This window comes from Haliotis asinina, chromosome 1, assembly GCF_037392515.1.
Source record: "Haliotis asinina isolate JCU_RB_2024 chromosome 1, JCU_Hal_asi_v2, whole genome shotgun sequence".
Taxonomy (NCBI): Eukaryota; Metazoa; Mollusca; class Gastropoda; order Lepetellida; family Haliotidae; genus Haliotis; species Haliotis asinina.
Genome location: NC_090280.1, coordinates 54,303,540 through 54,324,472, shown reverse-complemented (window position 1 = coordinate 54,324,472; position 20,933 = coordinate 54,303,540). Strand labels below are relative to the sequence as shown.

Sequence of the window (20,933 nt, the reverse complement as noted above, 5' to 3'; positions counted from 1 at the left end):
CTTCAACATTTGCATTCTGTCAATCTTGTAAATCAAATATCCCCTACTAATTTTGAAAAGTATACAAACACATCTCCTGAAGAACATTTCTACTCTTGCCATGTGATGAACACATATTTTATTGTGACAGTTACAAAACATACATTCATAAATCTGGTCAATATAATACTTCAGCACTGCAAAATACATCCACATGATACATTAGCTTTGTACAGAGAAAACCCATCATTTTGTTTATCCCAGCAATCACAATCTTTCTGCAAGTCAGAACTTACACTTATTTGCATGCAGAAACACAGTGTAACCATCTCAATGTATTAAAGAACTTGACAATGCTTAGTCTCTGAAAATATAGAATTAAAATTATGACTATGAATATTATAAAGGAAATGCCATTTAAGTTTAAGGGCATCTCTAATGAGATTGAAAGTACAAATCTTGCCTTGTTTCATTAGGTGTTGTGGAAAGGATAACAGGTGAACAAATAAAGCAGGGATCACCACGTTTGGTTTAACACTCATGTAGCAGAAGAGTGTGAACATTGTTTCAGTCAATAATACAAATGTCAGCATGGTCGAAAGACAGTATCATAAAACCCGGTGAGTGCATCACTGTGCAGTCTATTTCATTGATCTCCTTATTCAATATAATCCAGTTACCTGTCAGATCGTCAATGCGATTTTAATCTGAGATGTGATCCTCAATGTCATGATCACTGGGATCATCAATGTGATCTTCAATGAGACATCAATGTGATCTTGAATGTAATTGTGATATTCATTCAGTTATCACCCATGTGATCACCAATGTGATCAGAGTACACAAACAACCCATATTACACTCTGCTTGTACAACCCTCTGTTTAAGTTATTCTTCTAGACATTTTCATATAATACAGACTGTCACTACTGCCATCATGTGTACCTACGATAACACAGCAGTTTGTAGATATTCAACATGATCATGAGCATGTGATAAAATAAATCCCCAAAGTGATGATCCCTGCTTTTACATATCTTTAAAAATGTTAATCGCCTTGAACATTCTTCCTACTGAATAAAAAGAAAATTCCCCATGTCAAAACAACCTAGGCCTAGATTTCCGAAGCTCTCTTAGCACTAAGGTAGTCATAAGTTAACATTAACATTTACTTATCTTATCGCTTAGAGAGCTTTGAAAATCTGGGCCAAGGAAGCTTATGTGTGAAAGACCTCTTTCCGCCAGACAATGGGAGGTGGGTGGTCATGCGTTGAAAGTGTTGGCTCATCACAAATAGGACCAATGTTTGATTCCCAACAAGGTATCCCCTGTCATGGCCGGAATATTGCAAAATGTTGTGCAAAACTTACTCTTTCTCACACAAAGACATAGACACACCAACAGAAACAGACACAAACAAATGATTGCACACACAGATAAATAATTGCTGATGCAGCAGCTTTGATAACTGCTGATGGATGGAATTGTACTTAATTACCGTTTACAGAACATTCAGCCATTAGGCAAAGACCATGTTAGACTATCTTCTCAGTATTACCATTCTAAAACAACTAGATAACCCGAACATTTTATTTTCATTCTCCAAACATCCATGACCTCTACTACTCTACATTTTGGAGCCATATCGGAAGTTTTGGAAGTTCAGGGTTTCACTGTAACCAGAACAGTGAAAACGTTCAGAATTCCTCTATATGTCAGAATACAAATGATGTTTTGAAGCCTCAGATGCCAGTAATTTACAAATGTGATTCCCACTAAAGCCCGCAGTGCTACTGTATTAAGCAATCTCAGTGCTAGGGTGACCATTAAATATTTTAGCATAGACTAAATGTAGTCTTAGCTCTCAGGTGACCATTCAATACCTTAACACAGACTTAAGGTAGTCAGAGCCACAGATGCCAGTAGTTTGTCTGTCTCAGTACAAATGTGATTCCAACTAAAGATGGAGCCAATATGCAAAGCAATCTTAGCACAAAGGTGACTGTAATTCCTATATCTTAAGAGTTAGTGTTAGTGTTGGCACTAAAGTTGTTTGGAATAACTGCACCCACAACATCAAATATCCATGAAGATACTAAATTAGGTCCAATTTTGTTTTATGTCTCTTCTCTTGAGGTTGACAATTTGTCATGTAGAGAGGGGTCCAATCACATTTTCTATTATTCTCAGTTCTTTTAAAAAGAAAGAAACCCAAAAGTAAAAAAAACCCAACCGAACAAAAAACAAACACATTAACAAAAAAAAACCCTGAAGAAAACAAGAAAAAACCTGAAGAAAACAAGAAAAAAACAAAAAAGAAAACACTCTACCTTGCCACCACAACCCAACCCCCAACCCACCCATTCTGAGGTAATCAACTACTTGGCCCTACATTAAACTAACCCTGGGAACCCCTGCAAAGATTCTGGTGAGTTAAAGCTACTAACTTTAAATCATCCATAACACTGGGATACATAATGAAGCGAACAATCCAATACAGGAAACAAGGAAACGTTGAAACAAATGAAACTAACTGCAAAAAACATATGATTAGGAAACTACATTGTTTACAAATGGACTGAAAAATACAAAAGTACTATTATGCTTTTTGCTAAGGATAATTCACATAACATTCTACTAATACTGGCAACAAACTGAGAGTGATGTAAATTCCTCAATAAGATCACAGCTTTCTTTTTCAGTTCTTGGTCTTGAATAAGGTGGATCTTTCATCTTTGAAATGAATCTTCCACAGGAAATATTGATAAAATGAGCTGCATCAAAATGCTTTGCTGACCACTATGACATCATATACTATGACATCACAATCAAATGACATCAATAATATCTTTGCTATTGACGCATATCAGCCGTACATTTCCTGAAGACACTGCTTATTATTGTTTACAAAATAGGTGATGAAAGAATCTCATCCTTGAGGCCTTTGATATTAAATATATGAACACACACAGACAGTAGAGATTCTCTTTACATCAAAGTGTTGACAAATTTGACTTGCAATGTCAGTATTGTTGTCTAACTACAACTGTACCAAATAATCAGTTTATATCTTTACAATTGAAAATTTACGCACTCAAGAAATTTCAGGTAACATGTACATATATAAGCAACTCTTTGTATTTTTAACAATTATTTTGCCTGAAATAAATTCTAAACTCTTTTAACATATCAAAAATGAAAACATCATTGAAATTAACTTGTACTTTAATCAGGATCATTATCTGTATTTAAAACTGGCGTTTTTCCGTCCTAAAACAAGTTACCTTATTTTGAAAAGTGAAAGTAATTACTGATTGTTAAGTGGCCTATAAATTTGTTATTTATTGTGAATGGATGAAAGTTTATAGGAAAAGTTTCAGTTAAACTGAAAAAACATAAAATTTTAAAATGCAGTAAGCTTCTTTGCACAAAAAAAGTAATTTTGAGCAGTTATTATCACAAGAAGTATATATTCATTGTAATAAACTCAAAATCATAAAAGATCTATTCCAAAATCTTATTAATGTGATAATGTGTCAGTTAGCAGACTGAATTGTTGCAAACAGGTGTGACTCTATGACATTCAGGCTCTTCCTGAAAATGCATAATTAAAGCTTATTTGATGTGTAAATGTCATCTGTCATTACAACCAAGGAAAAGAAAGAAATTTACATGTTTGAAAAGTCTAATCCCCAAGCTAGTTTGGACAAAATAAAAGTAGTGTATGAAATTATTTTTCAGGATTACTAGTAAACCGGGCTAGGAAATTTTTGAAGCCCAAATGAAAATTGACAAGCCAAACTTAAACAAAGAAATTAAACTCTCAAAAGTAGTTACTTATTATTTCTTTCATAAAGTTTCTTTCAAAGTAAACATGAACGTTACAGATTGTCAGGACCAGATGATGCAGCACAAATTTCAGGTTTATAACTATTCAAACAGTGACAGTCCAGCTATGCACTCTGTCACTCAATCGGGGTGGAGACAAGACCATGGCACCATTTGCAATTGAAAATTTTACAGTCATTCTATTATAACTAGCCCTGGGAAGTTTCACCTAGCATCAGGCTACTGGGCTAGTGCTTATTTCGAATGCTGTATCAAAGACAATTTTAACGACTTTCGGCCATAGCAACAATCATCAATCAAGGAATTTTGCAAGCCTTCGCTATGTTATGCATGTTATGTTAAATAAAGATGTAGTTATGTTTCAATGTTATTTTTAGATGTTTTGTGTGTAGCCAACTGCCTAGGTCCGGATTCAGAATCTGAATAATTTATCCCATAAATACAATAAAAAATGAAAGTGTTTGGATAAATGAGATCTGACTGTACACCGAGTTGATAATTTGGGTCAAAGCTGAATTTTATTGAGTAGTTTCAGCAGGAGACGAATAGTTGTTTTGGGTAAAATTCAGTTTCCATCACATTTTCATCAACATATTCTTTCATAAATGATTGAAAAGGTTATGGTATTTGTAAAACTGTCAGTGGATAAAGGTTCTTCAACTGTAGGTTGATTGAACTGATGACTAAACCCTAACTTTTCTGTAGCATCACATCTTATTTTCAAAATATGATGGTGCCTAATTTATACATGGGTGTACCGTAAAATATGTTTATAATGAACATGCTTAATTTTCATACAGCATGGACTAATAGACATAAAGTAGTGTTACAATAGCCCTGTATAACAGTCGAAATATGTACGATAAACTTTGGTTTGACCCAATCAATTTCATTTCTTGTTTTACAGATTTTTGTCCTCCTAAAGGCAGGAGGGAAAAAATATGAATAAAATAAACGGTCAAAGCAACATTTCTTCTAAATGTCTAAAATATTTTACTTTTGGCATCTTATGAAGCGTATGTGGGGCAAAATACAATCTAAAAAAAATTTCCTTATAATTCTACATTTTTGTCCAATAAAATCATAAGGATTTTTGTCCTTGAGCAGGGAAAACTTACATATATTTTTATTGTTTTTCTTAAAAAACTGACTGGCGGATCTGAAAAACAAGAAACAAAATAAGTAGTTCCTTTGCAAAGTTATGTAATTGACACATCAGACTGATTTGTACAATAATATCATTCATAACATTAACTTACAGTAGATCACTTGTATAAAAAAATCTTTCTGAGATCTGAACATATACAAACACTGAAATCTGAGCAGCTTTATCTTGATCAAACTTTTACATCTTCCATACTCATTAGGCGCCAATGTGAGCATCATAATTCGAACTGTGGTTCATGAAAACTGTCCAACAGCAAAATAGTTTCAACAGCACCATAGAGCAAGTTATCAGATCAAGAACGAGTAGATTGTCACAAATTACGTCAGTCCAACTCATTGCTTCAAAGCAGCCTGACCACAAAGATCAAGAACATCTACCATTGTATTTGACTTAAAGGTGGCCTCTTGCATACTCTAATAGTAAACTACAATACTGAACATAGGGCTCATTAACATCATTAATTATTTCTCAATGAACGTCAAACAAAACTGATTCTAACATATTTCTCTTTAAATTTTATTAAAGGACAAACAAGGACTTTGCATAATTCTTAAAAATATGTTTTCTTCAAATTGGAATGCTTTGAACAGCATCCTCAACAAGAAAGATAAGGACTATATCATCTGAATATTTTTGGAAACCCATGAATTTGGATTCCACACATACAATACAATGTTTTATACATCATAGTCTTGATTGAGCAACTGGACCAGGGTCCCAATGCACAAAATATTTGTAAGGGTAGGAGATTTGCAAGCCTATGATAAAATACAGAGTTACAACAGGTTGTAACATTACAAATATTTAGTGGATTGGGAACTTGGTCGAATATCTGAACATTAAGAGCCTTCACATGTTCATTAACGGCCAGGACATGCAAACTGACAACATAAACTCAACAAAATCTATCACATATCTATCAAAATCTATCAAAATATCACATATACATATGAAACACTATATATTTCATGGGTTCCTATACCAGTGGCATGGCTAAAAACAACAGAATAATGTGTGATGTGTAGTAGGTGATAAATCAAACAAATAAAGTTTATATATTGCATATATTTGTTTAGATCGACTCATAGTAAACAATATTAACCAGTTTTCACCTGTGAAGCAATTTAGAAATTCATGCAGTTGCCTAGGCAAGTCTCAAGAAAAAGAATTCATTTGGATTGATTTAGATTTAGACAATTCCTTTTGATTAATTTGCTGTTCCAATATTTGGTAGTTATGTGATAACAGCCCCATAGCAGCCTGTTTTCTAGTGTTAATACACCCATCTCTTAAAACATCTTCAGCATCTCTAGTAACTTCCCATCTCTAGTAACTTCCCATCTCTAGTAACTCCCCATCTCTAGTAACTTCCCATCTCTAGTAACTCCCCATCTCTAGTAACTCCCCATCTCTAGTAACTCCCCATCTCTAGTAACTCCCCATCTCTAGTAACTTCCCATCTCTAGTAACTCCCCATCTCTAGTAACTCCCCATCTCTAGTAACTTCCCATCTCTAGTAACTCCCCATCTCTAGTAACTCCCCATCTCTAGTAACTCCCCATCTTCATTAACACATGTTTCTCATAACAACCCTACGCCCTGTAACACCCCAACTCTTAGAACTCCCCGTCTCCAAGAATACCCTGTCTCTGATAACACCCCTATGCCCTGTAACACCCTACCGTATGTCCTAGAACTCCCTATCTCCAGGAACACCCAGTCTCTCATAACACCCTTATTCCCTGTAACACCCCATCTCGTAGAACTCCCTATCTCCAGTAACACCCTGTCTCTGATAACACCCCCATGCCTAGTAACACCCTATCTCTTAGAACATACTGTAACACCCTGTCTCTGATAACACCCCTACACCCTGTAACACTCCATCTCTTGAACTCCTATCTCCAGGAACACCCTGTCTCTCATTACACCCCTACACCCAGTAACAAGTCCCCATCTTCAGTAATACCTTTATCTTCAGTAAAACTTCATCTCTTGTAGCACCCCTGTGCTCTGCATTATCCAGTAACACCACCATCTTCAGCAATAACCCTATCGTCAGTAACACTCCATCTCTTGTAGCACCCCAGTCAGTCATATCTCATCTCAGGTAACTGACCCATCTGTAGTAGTACCCCTAAACTATAAGTCTGACGCAGCGTTACATAAATACACCACCATTTCACTTTCTGAAACACGCCATTTAATATCCAGTTGAGCTGTTCTTTTTGCGTATCTAGGTTTTATGCAAAATAGCTAGTTATCTGCTGCATAAGTTTTTGTGTACATCTAAATATTGCAACAACAATTATGTGTGGTTTTCAAAATCTAAAAATTTCTAATTTTCCCAAGAACACATTTCTAAGCATTGGTAACTTCAGACATCTAAACTTGAATATGTAGGCTCTCGGATACATTGTACACAATATACACCTTGGGCTGAGTTCAGCATTAATTTCAACGATATTTCTGTTAAACAGCACTAGCACACATCAGGAAGGCCTGACAACTGCTGTAGACAGACCTGGTAAACGATAGGGCCAGAAGTAGGTCAGAGTACTTCGAGAGACCTTGGTACTTCCAATAACAAACGTTCCATACCTTTTCAAAAGGACTGTCAGCTGTCTGTAAGGCACTGATAATCCTTGCAGGAATAACAAATTTTCCAATCCATCCCCAAATAGGCAAATATTATGACTGTCAAAAGCTTTGGCAGCCAAGCATCTAATAAAGTAACATTTGGAGGTTGTGTAATTTGGAACCAGAACTGGTTCTTGAATGTATTGTCACTAAAAATCTGGTACCGGAAGTAAGTTGGTGAATGCAAAGGGAGCTGTGAACCAGCAGACCTATTCTTGAAACTTTTGTAGCCCTACAAACTTCTTAAGCCCATTCTTAAACTGGACATGATCAAAGTTAACAATTCTTAGGGTTAAGCCCGTTTCGGGAATAAGGGTCCAGCCTGGTAGTGTAAGTTGCGCCTTGCAAGACTTACAAGCCTTGTAAGGATATATCTTGGACTAAACTAACAATCACAGTGTTTAGGCACGACCCGGCACCTTGGTGCTGTGGACACCCTATCATCTTAGCTCTAAAGATGAAGATTGCACTTAGTTGCAGCATATGTACATAATGGATGGAGCATGTTTGGCGACAAGAATGATTTATACCTTGGCTCGCAAAAACAAAAAATAAATATATTTTCAAAATATTGAAGAAGCAACATACTTTCTCATACAAATTTTTAAAATACTTAAATGCCATGCATCTTCATAATAACAAAAACTTTGATGACTCAGTTCATACAAATAGATTTGTTTGTCAATGTGATGACAGGAAATCTTGTCACACATTATAAAAATAGTTGATGATGGTCTAGGAGTTATGACTGTCTGATGTCGAGGGTTGTCACCGGAACCATCATTAGGGCTATGACCGGAACGTGTGGACAACACGCACCACGTACTGTCGGCACATGGGGCATTCAGCAAGACGCTTGCCGCAGGAGGTGCATGTGATCATGTGACCACATTCCAGCAAAACACAGTCAATAGTATTGTCCATGCATATCTTACACAGGTCCAGCTCCGAGCTGGCCGTTGTCCCTGCTGAAATGGAAGAAGGAACATGAGTGAGTGATTGAGTGAGTGAGTGAGTGAGTGAGTGAGTGAGTGAGTGAGTGAGTGAGCGAGCGAGTGAGTATGGTTTTAGCAATATTCCAGGAATATCATATCAGGAGACACCTGAAATAGGTTCATTCTACCCATGAGGGAAATGGAACCTAGATCGTTAGCTATCATGCTTGTCATATGAGGTCACTAACAGGACCAGGTGGTCAACCTCGCTGACTTGGTTGACACGTCATCCTATCCCAACTGCGGATATCAATGCTCATGCTGTTGATCATTATACTGTCTGGTCCAGACTTGATTATATACAGATCATCGCCACATATCTGGAATATTGCTGAGTGTGACGTTAAACAACAAACCAATCAATCAATTTTAACTACAAGGCTACCCAGACATTCAAAAATCGCTCTCCTCATCCAGGGATTTTGTGGGAGTTTTTGAGGATGAACCCTACTTTTCTTTCCGCACTCTGAGGGAGTGTAGTGATCACATGGCTTTCTATTTACATCTTCCCTGTCATTAGCACATCACTGATCTTACTGAATTTCCCCTTGCTTCACATATTGCACCCATGTGGGGAATCGAACCAGGGTCTCCAGCATGAGAAGCCAATGCTTTACCCATGAGGCTACACCACAAGCCATGGGGATTGAAGGAAACTTTTTATACTTACCTAATTTATCTGCATTCTCCCTCATCTTCTCAGCTGAAAATTGAAGAACAAGTGTGAGAAAGTTGCAAACAATAACCAAAATACAACTCCACTGACAAGCTGGTTTCAATATACTTCCATGTTTACCAAAATTTCACTAATAATATTCAGAACAATTTCCTCTCCAAGATGCATTCTATGCTGAAAAGAGTGCTGTTACAATACACAAAAACCCAGCCACGTATCACATTGGGTCACATGAAACTGAAACACATTAGTAGTATAGGGAATGAGGGTTCTGGACCAGGTCCCTCCAAGGGTCCAGTATTAAAAAAGAACCAGAAGCCCTATTCCCTATACTACTACATTTGGGGAAGTGAACCCAAACCTGGAGCATGATGAGACAATTTCCACCACAAGGCTACCCTAGCACCACTATCATTGCCCAATATCTGTTGTCTCCACTAGTGTGATGATGTCGATGATGCTCGGTCAAGTCACATCAACATGCAATCCCAGCTGGTACCCATTCTCTGAGGCCACACTAACTTGAATAATGTTCTCATGTTATCACTATCAATTTAAAATGTATTTTCATGTGACTGGTCCTGAATTATGTCACCCATGATGATGTGATATCAACAGATTTGTCGCTAACAACATTAAAGCTTTTCCATTGAAATTTTCAAGGCAAATAAATAACACAAATAAGGTGTAAATATACAGTGCCAGGATGTAATATAAAGGGGAAGTAACTAATCCAATATTATAGTTGCACTCTGCGGGTAGAACACTGTAAGTGAAGCTAACATCATCTGTCCATCATTTGGGCTGTGCAATATTATTCTCGTACAGTATCTAGCAACACTATTATCATGATATGGTGCAGATTCTGCAATATATCGGATCATCCCAAGTTAGCTCCCTTTAGATTATCTGTCCTTGACTGCCATGGCTAAAAAGCCCAAAATGTATATTCAACCAAATGCTTTAAGTTTTGTGGGTTTGAATGGTTTCAGATGTGACCTTTTGGAAGCATTAAGTGACCTAAAGTGGACCAATCTTTTATGGAAAGCAAGATATATGGATGTCAGCTGATTGTTGTACATAACATGTTTTGGCGTGTATGCTTGCTCCTTTCTCAGGTAGTAAAGGAGCAAACATACACTCTGAAATGTCGTGCTGTTCATAGTAAACTAGTTGACATCCATGCATCTTGTACTACTAGTCTGCATTCTTCTTCTAAATACCATCCAAAGGTTTGACCAATATTTTCCTTGGATTTCTTTGAAAAGCCTCTGGCGCTGGGTGACCACTTTGTGTTATAATGGGACATATGTTATTAATTTATCATAAAGTTCAAAGTCTTATAAACCTTGTAGGACTATAATGACATTGTAGTCAAGGATCTTAGTTACTGGAGGTAACACTCAATTTAAACATAATGAACCATTTTTATTGCAGTTTCAAGGTTGTCAGATTATGTTTCACTATTCTAAATCCAGTCGAGACTCAGATGCCATTTTTTTATCGTGTCATAGAGTTGGTAGCGATTTTCCAAATAAAATAAAATTACTTTTGTACATTTAACATCGTGGTAAAATAAATAAATGAATTGTATGTTTCTCCCTTGGGTAATACGGTCTGATGTACCCTTCTATGTAGCAGTGTTATCCCCTTCTACCATCTACTGGCTCAGGTAACTTTAAATTTGCTACAAAGAGGCGTACATCAGACCGTATTACCCTCGAGAGAAGCATACAAGTTCTAATACTGAATTGATTCCCGATGAATCACTAACATGCAGTAACAATAATTACACAATTGGTGCATTGGAGTGCATTATGTAGAAGAAAGCAACACTGATCATGAAAATCGTTACATTACCTTAAGCATTATGTTCGTGCAACTTTCTTGCAATACAGGACTTCCATTAAACATTCTACATTAAGGCTCTATATCATTTTATTTATCTGTAATGCATTGGCATGCCACCATACATAATTGGGACGAGTAGCCTGAAAGTATGGTGTAACAGCAACTAAGGTAATGGTGTTGCACACAGAAAGCTTTTATGAAATTATGGTACACACCTGGACAGAAACCTTCCAGTCGATGTATCACAATACGTGTCCCAATATCTCTTAAATCATTGCAAAATATTGCAGTATGAAAATCAGGGCTATATCCAGCCCTATCAATCATACAAACTAGGCATGCAAAATCAGCTCAGTTTGGTACAGCATCATCACATAAGTTGTTGGACAATAGCGAAAAAGATTGTATTTTGCATATAAATGAATTTTGATGTGTAGTAAGAGCATAATTCCAGGACTTCTAAAAACAAGTATTTAAAAGCATAGAACGATATTGATTCAGGGAAAGGCAGGGTTCATGGGCCATTTTGCACATTAGAATTAAAAATGACCCATTAAAATTTTGAAGTTTACAATTGACACAAGGGCAATGGCCCATTCAAAATACAGAAAATGGCTAATAATCCTGTAAATGGTGTTTTGTCAAAGTTCTCTTTCCCAATCCCTGCTGATTATGACCTTTTCAAGACAAACATTACAATTCAAGCTTTCAAAGTCCTTTTGTTCACCACAGATGTGAGTGAGAGTGAGCATGGCAGGTATGCTGTTTGTGCATGTACTTTTAGTAATATTCCTGTAATATCACAGGATACAACAAATGGGTTTTACACGAGGAATTAAATTGGGTCTTCAGCATGACCAAGAAACGCTGACCATCCCTCACCGACAATGTGACCTCATCAGTCCTGTGGACAAAATACACTGTACTGCCTAGTTACCTTTGTCTCTGTTTATCTGTTCTTCATTCCACAGCCGCTTCACTCGGTCAGTGAGTTCTGACTTTTCACAGCACCCCTTGTAATCCACAAAGTTATTTGCAAGGACCTCTTTCAACTGCCTGACTGTCAGTGTGTCAACCTCCTCCACAGATGAAATATTATCAAGCCTCATACGGGGAACTTGATTTAACACAGGTGAGTCCTGCAATACCCAAGGTTAAGAGATTCATGGTAGTGTTTGAACCTTACATTTAAATCAAATAATTCCGTAGGCCTCTATGACCTAAATCTGTCAAGAAGGAATGACTAAAGTCTTCAATGAATGTATCGTTTAGAAAACAGAAACAATTATCCAAGGTTCTTTGATATCAGCCTCTCACTATTTCGGATGTCAGCCAGTTAGATTTTTACTGCAGTGAATCAACTACGAGACGATTATGATACGGACAGTTTTAACAATTACTGGATTGGGGAAACTAATACAATTACACATCAGAAATATATTATTCAATATATTCACAGAAACAATGACACAATATATTCTTTAAAACGTTTTGTCCATGTTCACAGTGTCTATTTATAGCAGTGATGAGTGTCCATGATAATGCTAGTCTCCACAGGAAAATACTGAAGCATGCTGTACGTTAAAAGTGAAGCTGACTGTCTCACCATCTCATTCACAACTGTTACAGTCTTCAAACTTAAGGCACCTTTTGAGGCCAAATCAACAACTTTAAGCTCGTTTAGAAATGCATATGTAAAACATATAAGTAGTTGAAGAAACACATGGTTGATTGTAGGGTTTATAAAGGGAGGTAACTTTTAGCTACATCATGGCACTGGGATGGTTTTGTTTCATGATAGCAAATTAATCAACACACACTTCCATTCTATATTCGATGTTCTATAATTTGACAAATTTTGATAAATAAGGCCTTTTTCTGAACAAACCACAGGCAAACTGAACATTTCCCCGGCTCAAAGGAACTTAGGACATATTTGTTGTTACAACGTTCCAATTTCAGACTTTTCCAAGCCCCTGCAAACCCTGGTCATTGCCACAGCTAAACTGTTTCACTGTAATCCTCTTCAAAGATTAAATGAAGCAGGTGTTACTAAATCTGTCACCTGAGCGACATATTTTATACTCTCCACTGCTACTACTACTTCTCTTGAATTGGGTAAATAAATAACCATCTCATCTAGTTGTTGAGAAACACTTTTTAACAAACCCCTGGTCATTAAGGTTCAAATCACTATGGATTGGAGTAAACTAAGTACCTGCATGGGTTCCTCTGGGGGAATGACTACATCTGTCTGTGTATCTGTTGGGGGCACATCTGACTCATTGTCTTCTCTCATCCGCTCCTGTAAACAAACAAGGATGCAGAAAAATTCATCTTAAAAACATGACAACAGCAATATAGCTATCTCAACTGCCTCTCTGAGATGATTGACAGATATACATCCTTCCATCTCTACCCAATACAAGCAGGACTTACCACCAGCTGCTGTACCAGTCTCTCACATTCCGCCTTCTTGCGATGATTGACAGATATACATCCTTCCATCTCTACCCAATACAAGCAGGACTTACCACCAACTGCTGTACCAGTCTCTCACATTCCGCCTTCTTGCGATGATTGACAGATATACATCCTTCCATCTCTACCCAATACAAGCAGGACTTACCACCAACTGCTGTACCAGTCTCTCACTCGTTGCGCCTCCCTGAGTTGACTGACAGATATAAATCCCACCTTCTCTACCCAATACAAGCAGGACTTACCACCAACTGCTGTACCAGTCTCTCACGTTGCGCCTCCCTGAGTTGACTGACAGATATAAATCCCACCTTCTCTACCCAATACAAGCAGGACTTACCACCAACTGCTGTACCAGTCTCTCATGCTCAACCTCTGAGTTTGAGACAGATCCTCGGCTGTAGTGGAGTATCACAAGGTCAATGAGGTCATGTTTTTCACGGCACATATTGGTTGGAATGTTGTGGCTGTCAAGGAAGCATCGCATGTCCTTGACCCTCCACTCTTGCAAGATTTGGCGGCTAAAGTTCCCAGAGACAATAATTCGGCACTTTTCACATTGTCTATCACGTTTATTTGCTTCTTTTGGCAGACAAGTTGAGCAAAATTGACGTTTACAATCTCTGCACATTTTCTGAAAAAAAAATTAAAAAACAAACATAATACATAAGAAAAGTAAATGACTGTTTTGTGTCTAACAAATTTTTTACACTCAGTGTACCTATTCACACCATTACCTAAATTAAAAGAAATATCAAAAAACTCTATTTTGTTGTCACTTTGGCTATTTTGTATGGGGGAGGGACCACTTGCTGGTAGAACAGCCAGGCAATCCTCAAGCACATGTAGTGAAATGTCAATTCCACACTTGCAACTCCCACACCTCGTTGTTGTACTACTAGGAAGTGGTCTCCTCTCGTAAAAAATAGTAAAACGTGACAACAAAGTCATGAATTATTTGTTTAACAACTTTTTTATTAGGGTGTCCAAAATTATGAGACAAATCATCACTGTTGGTTTGTTGATTTCATGTGACTGTTCAAAATTTGGTTTTGTGGCAATTATTAGATTCTATATTAGTGAGCGATTCATAGGTCTCAAAAATGAAATCATATGGCTTGTACAGACGCATACAACTTTATTGAAAACAACTTCTTGTATGTTGCAAAGAGTGATGTTTCAATGTAGATTCTTACTAAAGCTGTGAAGATATATCGTAGTATCGATAATCATGATACTTTGCTGGACGATAAATATATCGATACTTTTGTCCGTATCATGATATGTATTGTTGACCTAAAAATTGCTCATCTTCACTAAAACCTGATGGTGATGTAAAAAATTACACTTTTACTGGATATCAAAATATACGTTTTTGAAAGAAATAGCAAAAGATAGCATATCATGATGTGCATCAAATCACATTATATTGTTCCAAGATATCACAATACGCATCGTATCAAGAATTTTCTGTATCGTCACACCAAGTATCAATAATGGTGCAAGTATCTTCGCTGACCAAATAATGGTACAAGTATCTTCGTTGACCAAACAATGGTACAAGTATCTTCGTTGACCAAATAATGGTACAAGTATCTTCGTTGACCAAATAATGGTGCAAGTATCTTCGTTGACCAAATAATGGTACAAGTATCTTCGTTGACCAAATAATGGTACAAGTATCTTCGTTGACCAAATAATGGTACAAGTATCTTCGTTGACCAAATAGATGCAATACACAAGACGTTGTCATCAATACAGTTGCATGCTTCAATTTTGACTCATGAACTTCCACAAAGATGTTCAAACAATCATATAAACTATGAAGACGCACCAATAATGAGCTTCAGATATGACAAATAAAACTAGTGATCCCTTTGAGCTTCCTATAACTAGTTTACTGTAACATTTATTTGCATGACCATGTTCATCTTAGATGTTGATAGGTGTCATGTTTGTTTATACATGTATTTAATAATGTTCATAAAGAAATTAATTCTTACAGCTCAAAAAATAGTTAAGATATGGTTACTTGAGCTTTTGGAAAGAACACAGAGCATACATGTAAGAATCTTGTCAGGTCATCAGTGTTAAATCTTGATAAAGGCGAATATGCCAAGAATGAGAAACTTTCAAGACATCATTTCTAATTTATATTATTTACATTGAATAAAAGAAATACCTGAGTTTATGTTTCTGTCTTTCTAATTGAGAGCAACACCAGGTGGTAATGTGCAGTTTGAAATTTAAGTAGAAACTATGTTTAACAGTTTTGTTCTTGTCACACATAAATTATGAGGAATGTTCCAACTTAACTGGCACCATAAGGCCTTCAAGTTTCTGTATGATATCTTCATCTGGGTTCACGCTCAATCCAAATTGTGAAGAGTACTGGTCATGATGTCAATCACTGGATTGTCAGGTGCAGATTCGATTATTTACAGATTTTTATATAGTTTGAATGTATGTCAAATAACCACACAGTTGTTCTTTAAACACAATGTGTACATACCTTCCGTTTGAAGATTGTGAACTCCGTAGCACATGACTCACATGCCATGGTTTTTGACAAGATCTCCTGATTGGTTACAATTGTCCCTTGCTGTTGCTGGCCACCCACGGCTCCCGCCCCCATCCGACCACACCCGAGTCACCCACAAAGCATCAATGCCCACAGGTCAACACTCCAGTCCTGCATATGACAAACAAATGAAAAGATAATGACAGGAATATACATCTGGCAAACCCCAAAGGTGTAACTCAGGAACACCTTCAGTAAAACTTCGACCAATCAAAATACAGGATGCAAAGGTCTCTGAGCCAATGACAGAGCAAGTTATTTAAGCATGAGCCTTCATGATCTGATGGACATTCTTGCCTATGATGTCATGGCAGTTCTTACTACATTTTAGTGTAGTAGAAATGAAACACAATTCTTTGATTTGGCCAGAAACATGAAACGTATATGGAATGAGCACAGTCACCATTATTTCCTATTAGGAACTGTCAGTTTATATTATTTTTAAGATAGAAAATCAGATACGTTTCCTTGAATTCTTCACTTCCTGATACTGACAAACAGTAGTTTGCATGCTGACTGGCTGGCATGACAATATGGAGTCTGTGCTGTACACAATTGAGCATCGGCTCGGATCCTAATGACTGAGTTCTCATTAAACAGCAGCATAGTTTCAGCCAAATAGGAGCAGAGATTGCAGTTCAGTTCAGTAGCTTTTTGTTACATACTTCTTATACATATTTTAAAAGTGTAGTATATCTTATTGCCACAGTGAGTGAGTGAGTGAGTGAGTGAGTGAGTGAAAATTTATAGTCACATCAGCAATATAGTATCCACACTGTGACTGGAATGAGTCACACATGATAACAGTAGGTGTGTGAGTTTGGTCTTACGCCACTTCAGCATTTGGCAATATTCCAGCAATCTCACGTTTGGGGACACCAGAAATGGGCATCACACATTGTACCCATTTGTGGAATAGATCCCAGGTCTTTGGCATGACAAGTGATTGCTTTGACCACCTGGCTAGCCCAGTGGCCCCACATGATAACAGAAAACTAATGGATGATATAAGGAGTTTTATATTTTCCCCTGACTTATGAGATGAATGTGTGGTATTGACGTAACATTTTTTTGTGGGATGAAACAATTGTATCAACATGAGGAACCAAAGCATTGTGCAATTATGGCACAGACTGAAAGCAGACATTACAAGTCCTGATGGTATCGGCTGTTATTGTAAATGGAACCGACGCACATCACACGAACTGTTCCTAATAACTGTTTTTCAAGCAGAAGTTTTTGTACACATGTACTTTGTTAACTAACTTAGCAAGTGTATCTGGGTGGTATATGTTGGGACAAAGTTATGACAGGACAGAGTACAAAATGCAAATCTTTAAATCTCTGAGTATACCTCACATGTTACGCACAGTGACAACTAAATTGCTACAATTTATTCCGGAAACATTTCAAAGCAAAATCTATTGGGGTAGTTGCAAAGTACCTCATTCTTAGCACCTGACATTCAAGTCTCTAATTTGAACCTACACATTTACCATGAAAACATCTCACTTAACAAATGATCATTTAAGAACGTCACATTAACACTTTATAACCACATACATTTATACCTTGAAACGGTTATTGGAAAGGGCAATCAAAGACATACATTCATACGAAAAGACGGCTTTTGTGCAATTCATATCATGTCATATACTTGGTATTGACAAAATAGTTAGCTAGTGAGCTATTGAACACCTGTTTGTGGTTATCCCTATCAGACAGATCTGTCATGTGGTCCTATACAGTCAAGACATGACCCTGATCAGGGTAGAGAAAGTCAAATATAAAAATATAAATACAAATTATAAACATATATATACATACTTCAGCCAACTGGGGACCATTTTCCTACCAGTACCAATGTATACACCACTAGGATAAGTAATATGGACTAAATACCAGCGACACTAAATGTGAACCAACTTCACCTGCCTAACTATCTCTACGTCGAAACACCCTGCTATTGACCCAAGAGTCGTCCATGGAGTAGGACCCTATACACAGCCAAATGACATGCCTTTCTCATCACTATCGAGTATCAGCTACCAGCTGGGTGTAGGTATCTCATCAACATTTGTATCAAGATGTTGACAGACTGACCTAGTTCATGGTGCATGAATAATTTAGTATATTTTGCTGGATCACCGTGATAATTTATTTGACAAGTGAGTGATTATAATCACATGATCAGTAATCGATGATAAAACTGGTCAAAATCGAAGACAATCGTCAAAATCAGGGTCTCGCCTAACATCTAAAGTTACGACTCCCGCCTGGATAATATCATCCTCTAAACATTACGTCGAGAATAAATATCACACATATTACGAACAATATCTATTCAGTCTTCGGTTCACAGTCGATGTGCCGCCTGTTTCTTCCGTCGCCAATAAATTCAGGCCCAACAGGAACTTGAATTCACCATGTTGACTGCTTGACGTCACGCGAAAGCGAGAGTTGTCCTCCCTTGACAACCAAATTGCTCCATCTAGACTTGCCACGGCTGTCATCGTCTTTTGAAAGTTTGATCGCCTCAAAGACACATATTATGATATCCACTCCGGCGGATCTGTTTGTTACAGTACTAAAATCAAAGTATTCGCCATTGAAGTGTAACAATTAGCTATTGTAATCAAATTATCGCACTGTTTCATCAAGCTGAAGATAAAAAACAACAAAACAACGCTGCTTTGCACACCATTGTCTTGCTCTGTTGATCTCGGGTGTCAATTACATCCTTAGGGTTCATTGTGTTACCAGGGTAAGTTACCATCAGATCTTACCCCATTGGTTCTCTCTTCCGGTTGGTGACTTAGCTGTTTGCGATGTTTAGGAATTAAATCCTGTAAACCAGGCTGCATATTTCCATTTTACCGACCAATACGGAGATTCCGAAGAGCCCCCACCCGTTACAAGACTTGAGTATGGACGGGGAGGGGTGGGAGGTGGAGGAGACGATGGGGTGTAACTGATTTTTCCATTTACCCTCTTACTTAGATTTCAGCATGAGAGTGACACGAGTTCTTATGGGGATACTCAACAATACCTAGGGACCGTACGCGTGCGTGTGTGCGTCCGTGCGGGCTCGAAATGATGAACACACATCTCCACTGAACAAAGTAGGTGGCCTTAGCTTTCTCTCCCACCCTCAGCCATAAAGTTTGAACGGACCCCAAGCTCGTTCCTATGATCATACACTTCTTTACGACAAGATTAATCGTCATAATAGTCTGTGAATATGTATAGTATTGACAGAAACAAATAAACAAATAAATTGAAACTATACTCCACTGGTTTGGGAGATTCAGACTTACGTCATTATGGCTTTAGCACACCAGGCAGGCAGGACTGGGTACTAAAGAGACAATAATGCAGTTCAGGGGCTGACTGACTAGGTACTTTAGTGCTGAGTTGGGGTATAGGTTTGCCATCTCTCAAAACAAATTTTTACTCGAAAAGATAAAGTTATTGAAAGAACACTTGGGCTTGTGGTTAGGTAGTGAGTTTAGTTTTACGCCGCTTTTAGCAGTGTTCCAGCAATATCGTGGCAGGGGACACCAAATGGGCTTCACACATTGTACGCAACTTGGGAATCGAACGTCGAACTTCGGTTTGACGACTGAACGCTTTACCTGCAAGACCGCGGTATATTAAAGAGAAAACATACTAGCACGCTGTTTTTAAATTATAGGTATTATAACGGCATTATAATACCTTTAAATTTAATTTAAGTATGTCAACGAAGTCTCATGATGAATTTAATGTGGAACTCGTGTAAGAAAGTATCGTTCAGTCATTTTGGTATAACATTGCATGAATATGCAACATATTCTGCTTGCTGAACTCGAAAGAAAGACGATGTTTTGATCTTGTCGGCTGAATATTTGTTTTTCCGTGCGTGTGATGTAATTGTACTTGTATTATCACACATTTCTGCGATTTACTCAATTAATGTGTCGAGATCACCATCGCTGAATCCATTTTCAAAGACATGTGTATATCGGTATTTTGTTTGGTGACCACCATGTTGGCAAGCAAACTGAATTATAGTAAACCGTACGTAAATTACCGTAAACTATGTATTATTGCGCACTGAAAATATAGACCTTTTTAACATGATTACATACCTGTCAATGACCTTAGTCAACCAATCACAATTCAGTATTCACTAAAGTCATAATAGAATTCTAGATACAACAACGTATATGAAAACTATTCTGAAGGATTCCTTGCCCAAAGTACTGGAAATCATACTACAATCTTGGTTTCGCACAACTGTTTCGTTGATAGGGGAATGCGTCTTCTTGCAGGTTGCGGAAAGGGGCGAGTGATGACGACCTAACACGACCACGATCAGCTCCGGCCATGAACAGCCTTTAATACCTAACACATTTTTACAAACGGTTTCCGTTTGAAACACCCGCCGTGTAGTGTCGGCCACGTACTGCGGGAGGTTGTAGCATACACATTTCAGAGAATTCCTGCAATATCACGAATTATATTCTTGCCCGAGGTAATGTCTTGATGTCTGTTACCGGGTTAGAATCTAAAGGGCCAAAGGACAAGGGTCTCTGGTCATGTTGGTGTCACAGCTACGATGGGCCCATCTCTGAGAACTGTTCCACTCGAGGGCATGTTGGTTCGTCCTAAGTGTCTTGTCATAAACAACTCAGTTTAAACGTATGGTTACCAGTCTGAATTGTGGTTGAA

General features: G+C 37.6%; 1 protein-coding gene across 2 annotated transcripts; it reads right to left on the bottom strand.

Moving 5' to 3' along the window:
• Positions 1-8,328: 8,328 nt before the first annotated feature.
• On the bottom strand, positions 8,329-18,641 carry LOC137280990 (E3 ubiquitin-protein ligase RNF34-like). 2 transcript variants are annotated; one of them, XM_067812167.1, is made up of 8 exons: positions 18,556-18,641; positions 16,152-16,331; positions 14,013-14,273; positions 13,598-13,630; positions 13,377-13,463; positions 12,096-12,297; positions 9,302-9,334; positions 8,329-8,604 (listed from the first exon to the last, which is right to left on the bottom strand). In XM_067812167.1, exons 2-8 carry the CDS (start codon positions 16,272-16,274, stop codon positions 8,426-8,428), a joined length of 918 nt encoding a protein of 305 aa, XP_067668268.1. In that variant the 5' UTR covers positions 16,275-16,331; positions 18,556-18,641; the 3' UTR covers positions 8,329-8,425. The 2 variants fall into 2 exon arrangements, with proteins under 2 accessions (XP_067668268.1, XP_067668264.1); XM_067812163.1 differs by lacking the exon at positions 13,598-13,630 and having other exon boundaries at positions 8,330-8,604; positions 13,980-14,273.
• Positions 18,642-20,933: the final 2,292 nt, after the last annotated feature.

What these genes read in the sequence shown, in the direction of transcription:
- LOC137280990 (XM_067812167.1), bottom strand. Translation starts at nt 16,274, where the DNA reads ATGGGGGCGGGAGCCGTGGGTGGCCAGCAACAGCAAGGGACAATTGTA. An exon ending in GATCTGTCTCAAACTCAGAG is followed by an intron (nt 13,631 to 14,012) that starts GTTGAGCATGAG and finishes CATCGCAAGAAG; the next exon opens with GCGGAATGTGAGAGACTGGT. An exon ending in GACTGGTACAGCAGCTGGTG is followed by an intron (nt 13,464 to 13,597) that starts GTAAGTCCTGCT and finishes GTTTGTTTACAG; the next exon opens with GAGCGGATGAGAGAAGACAA.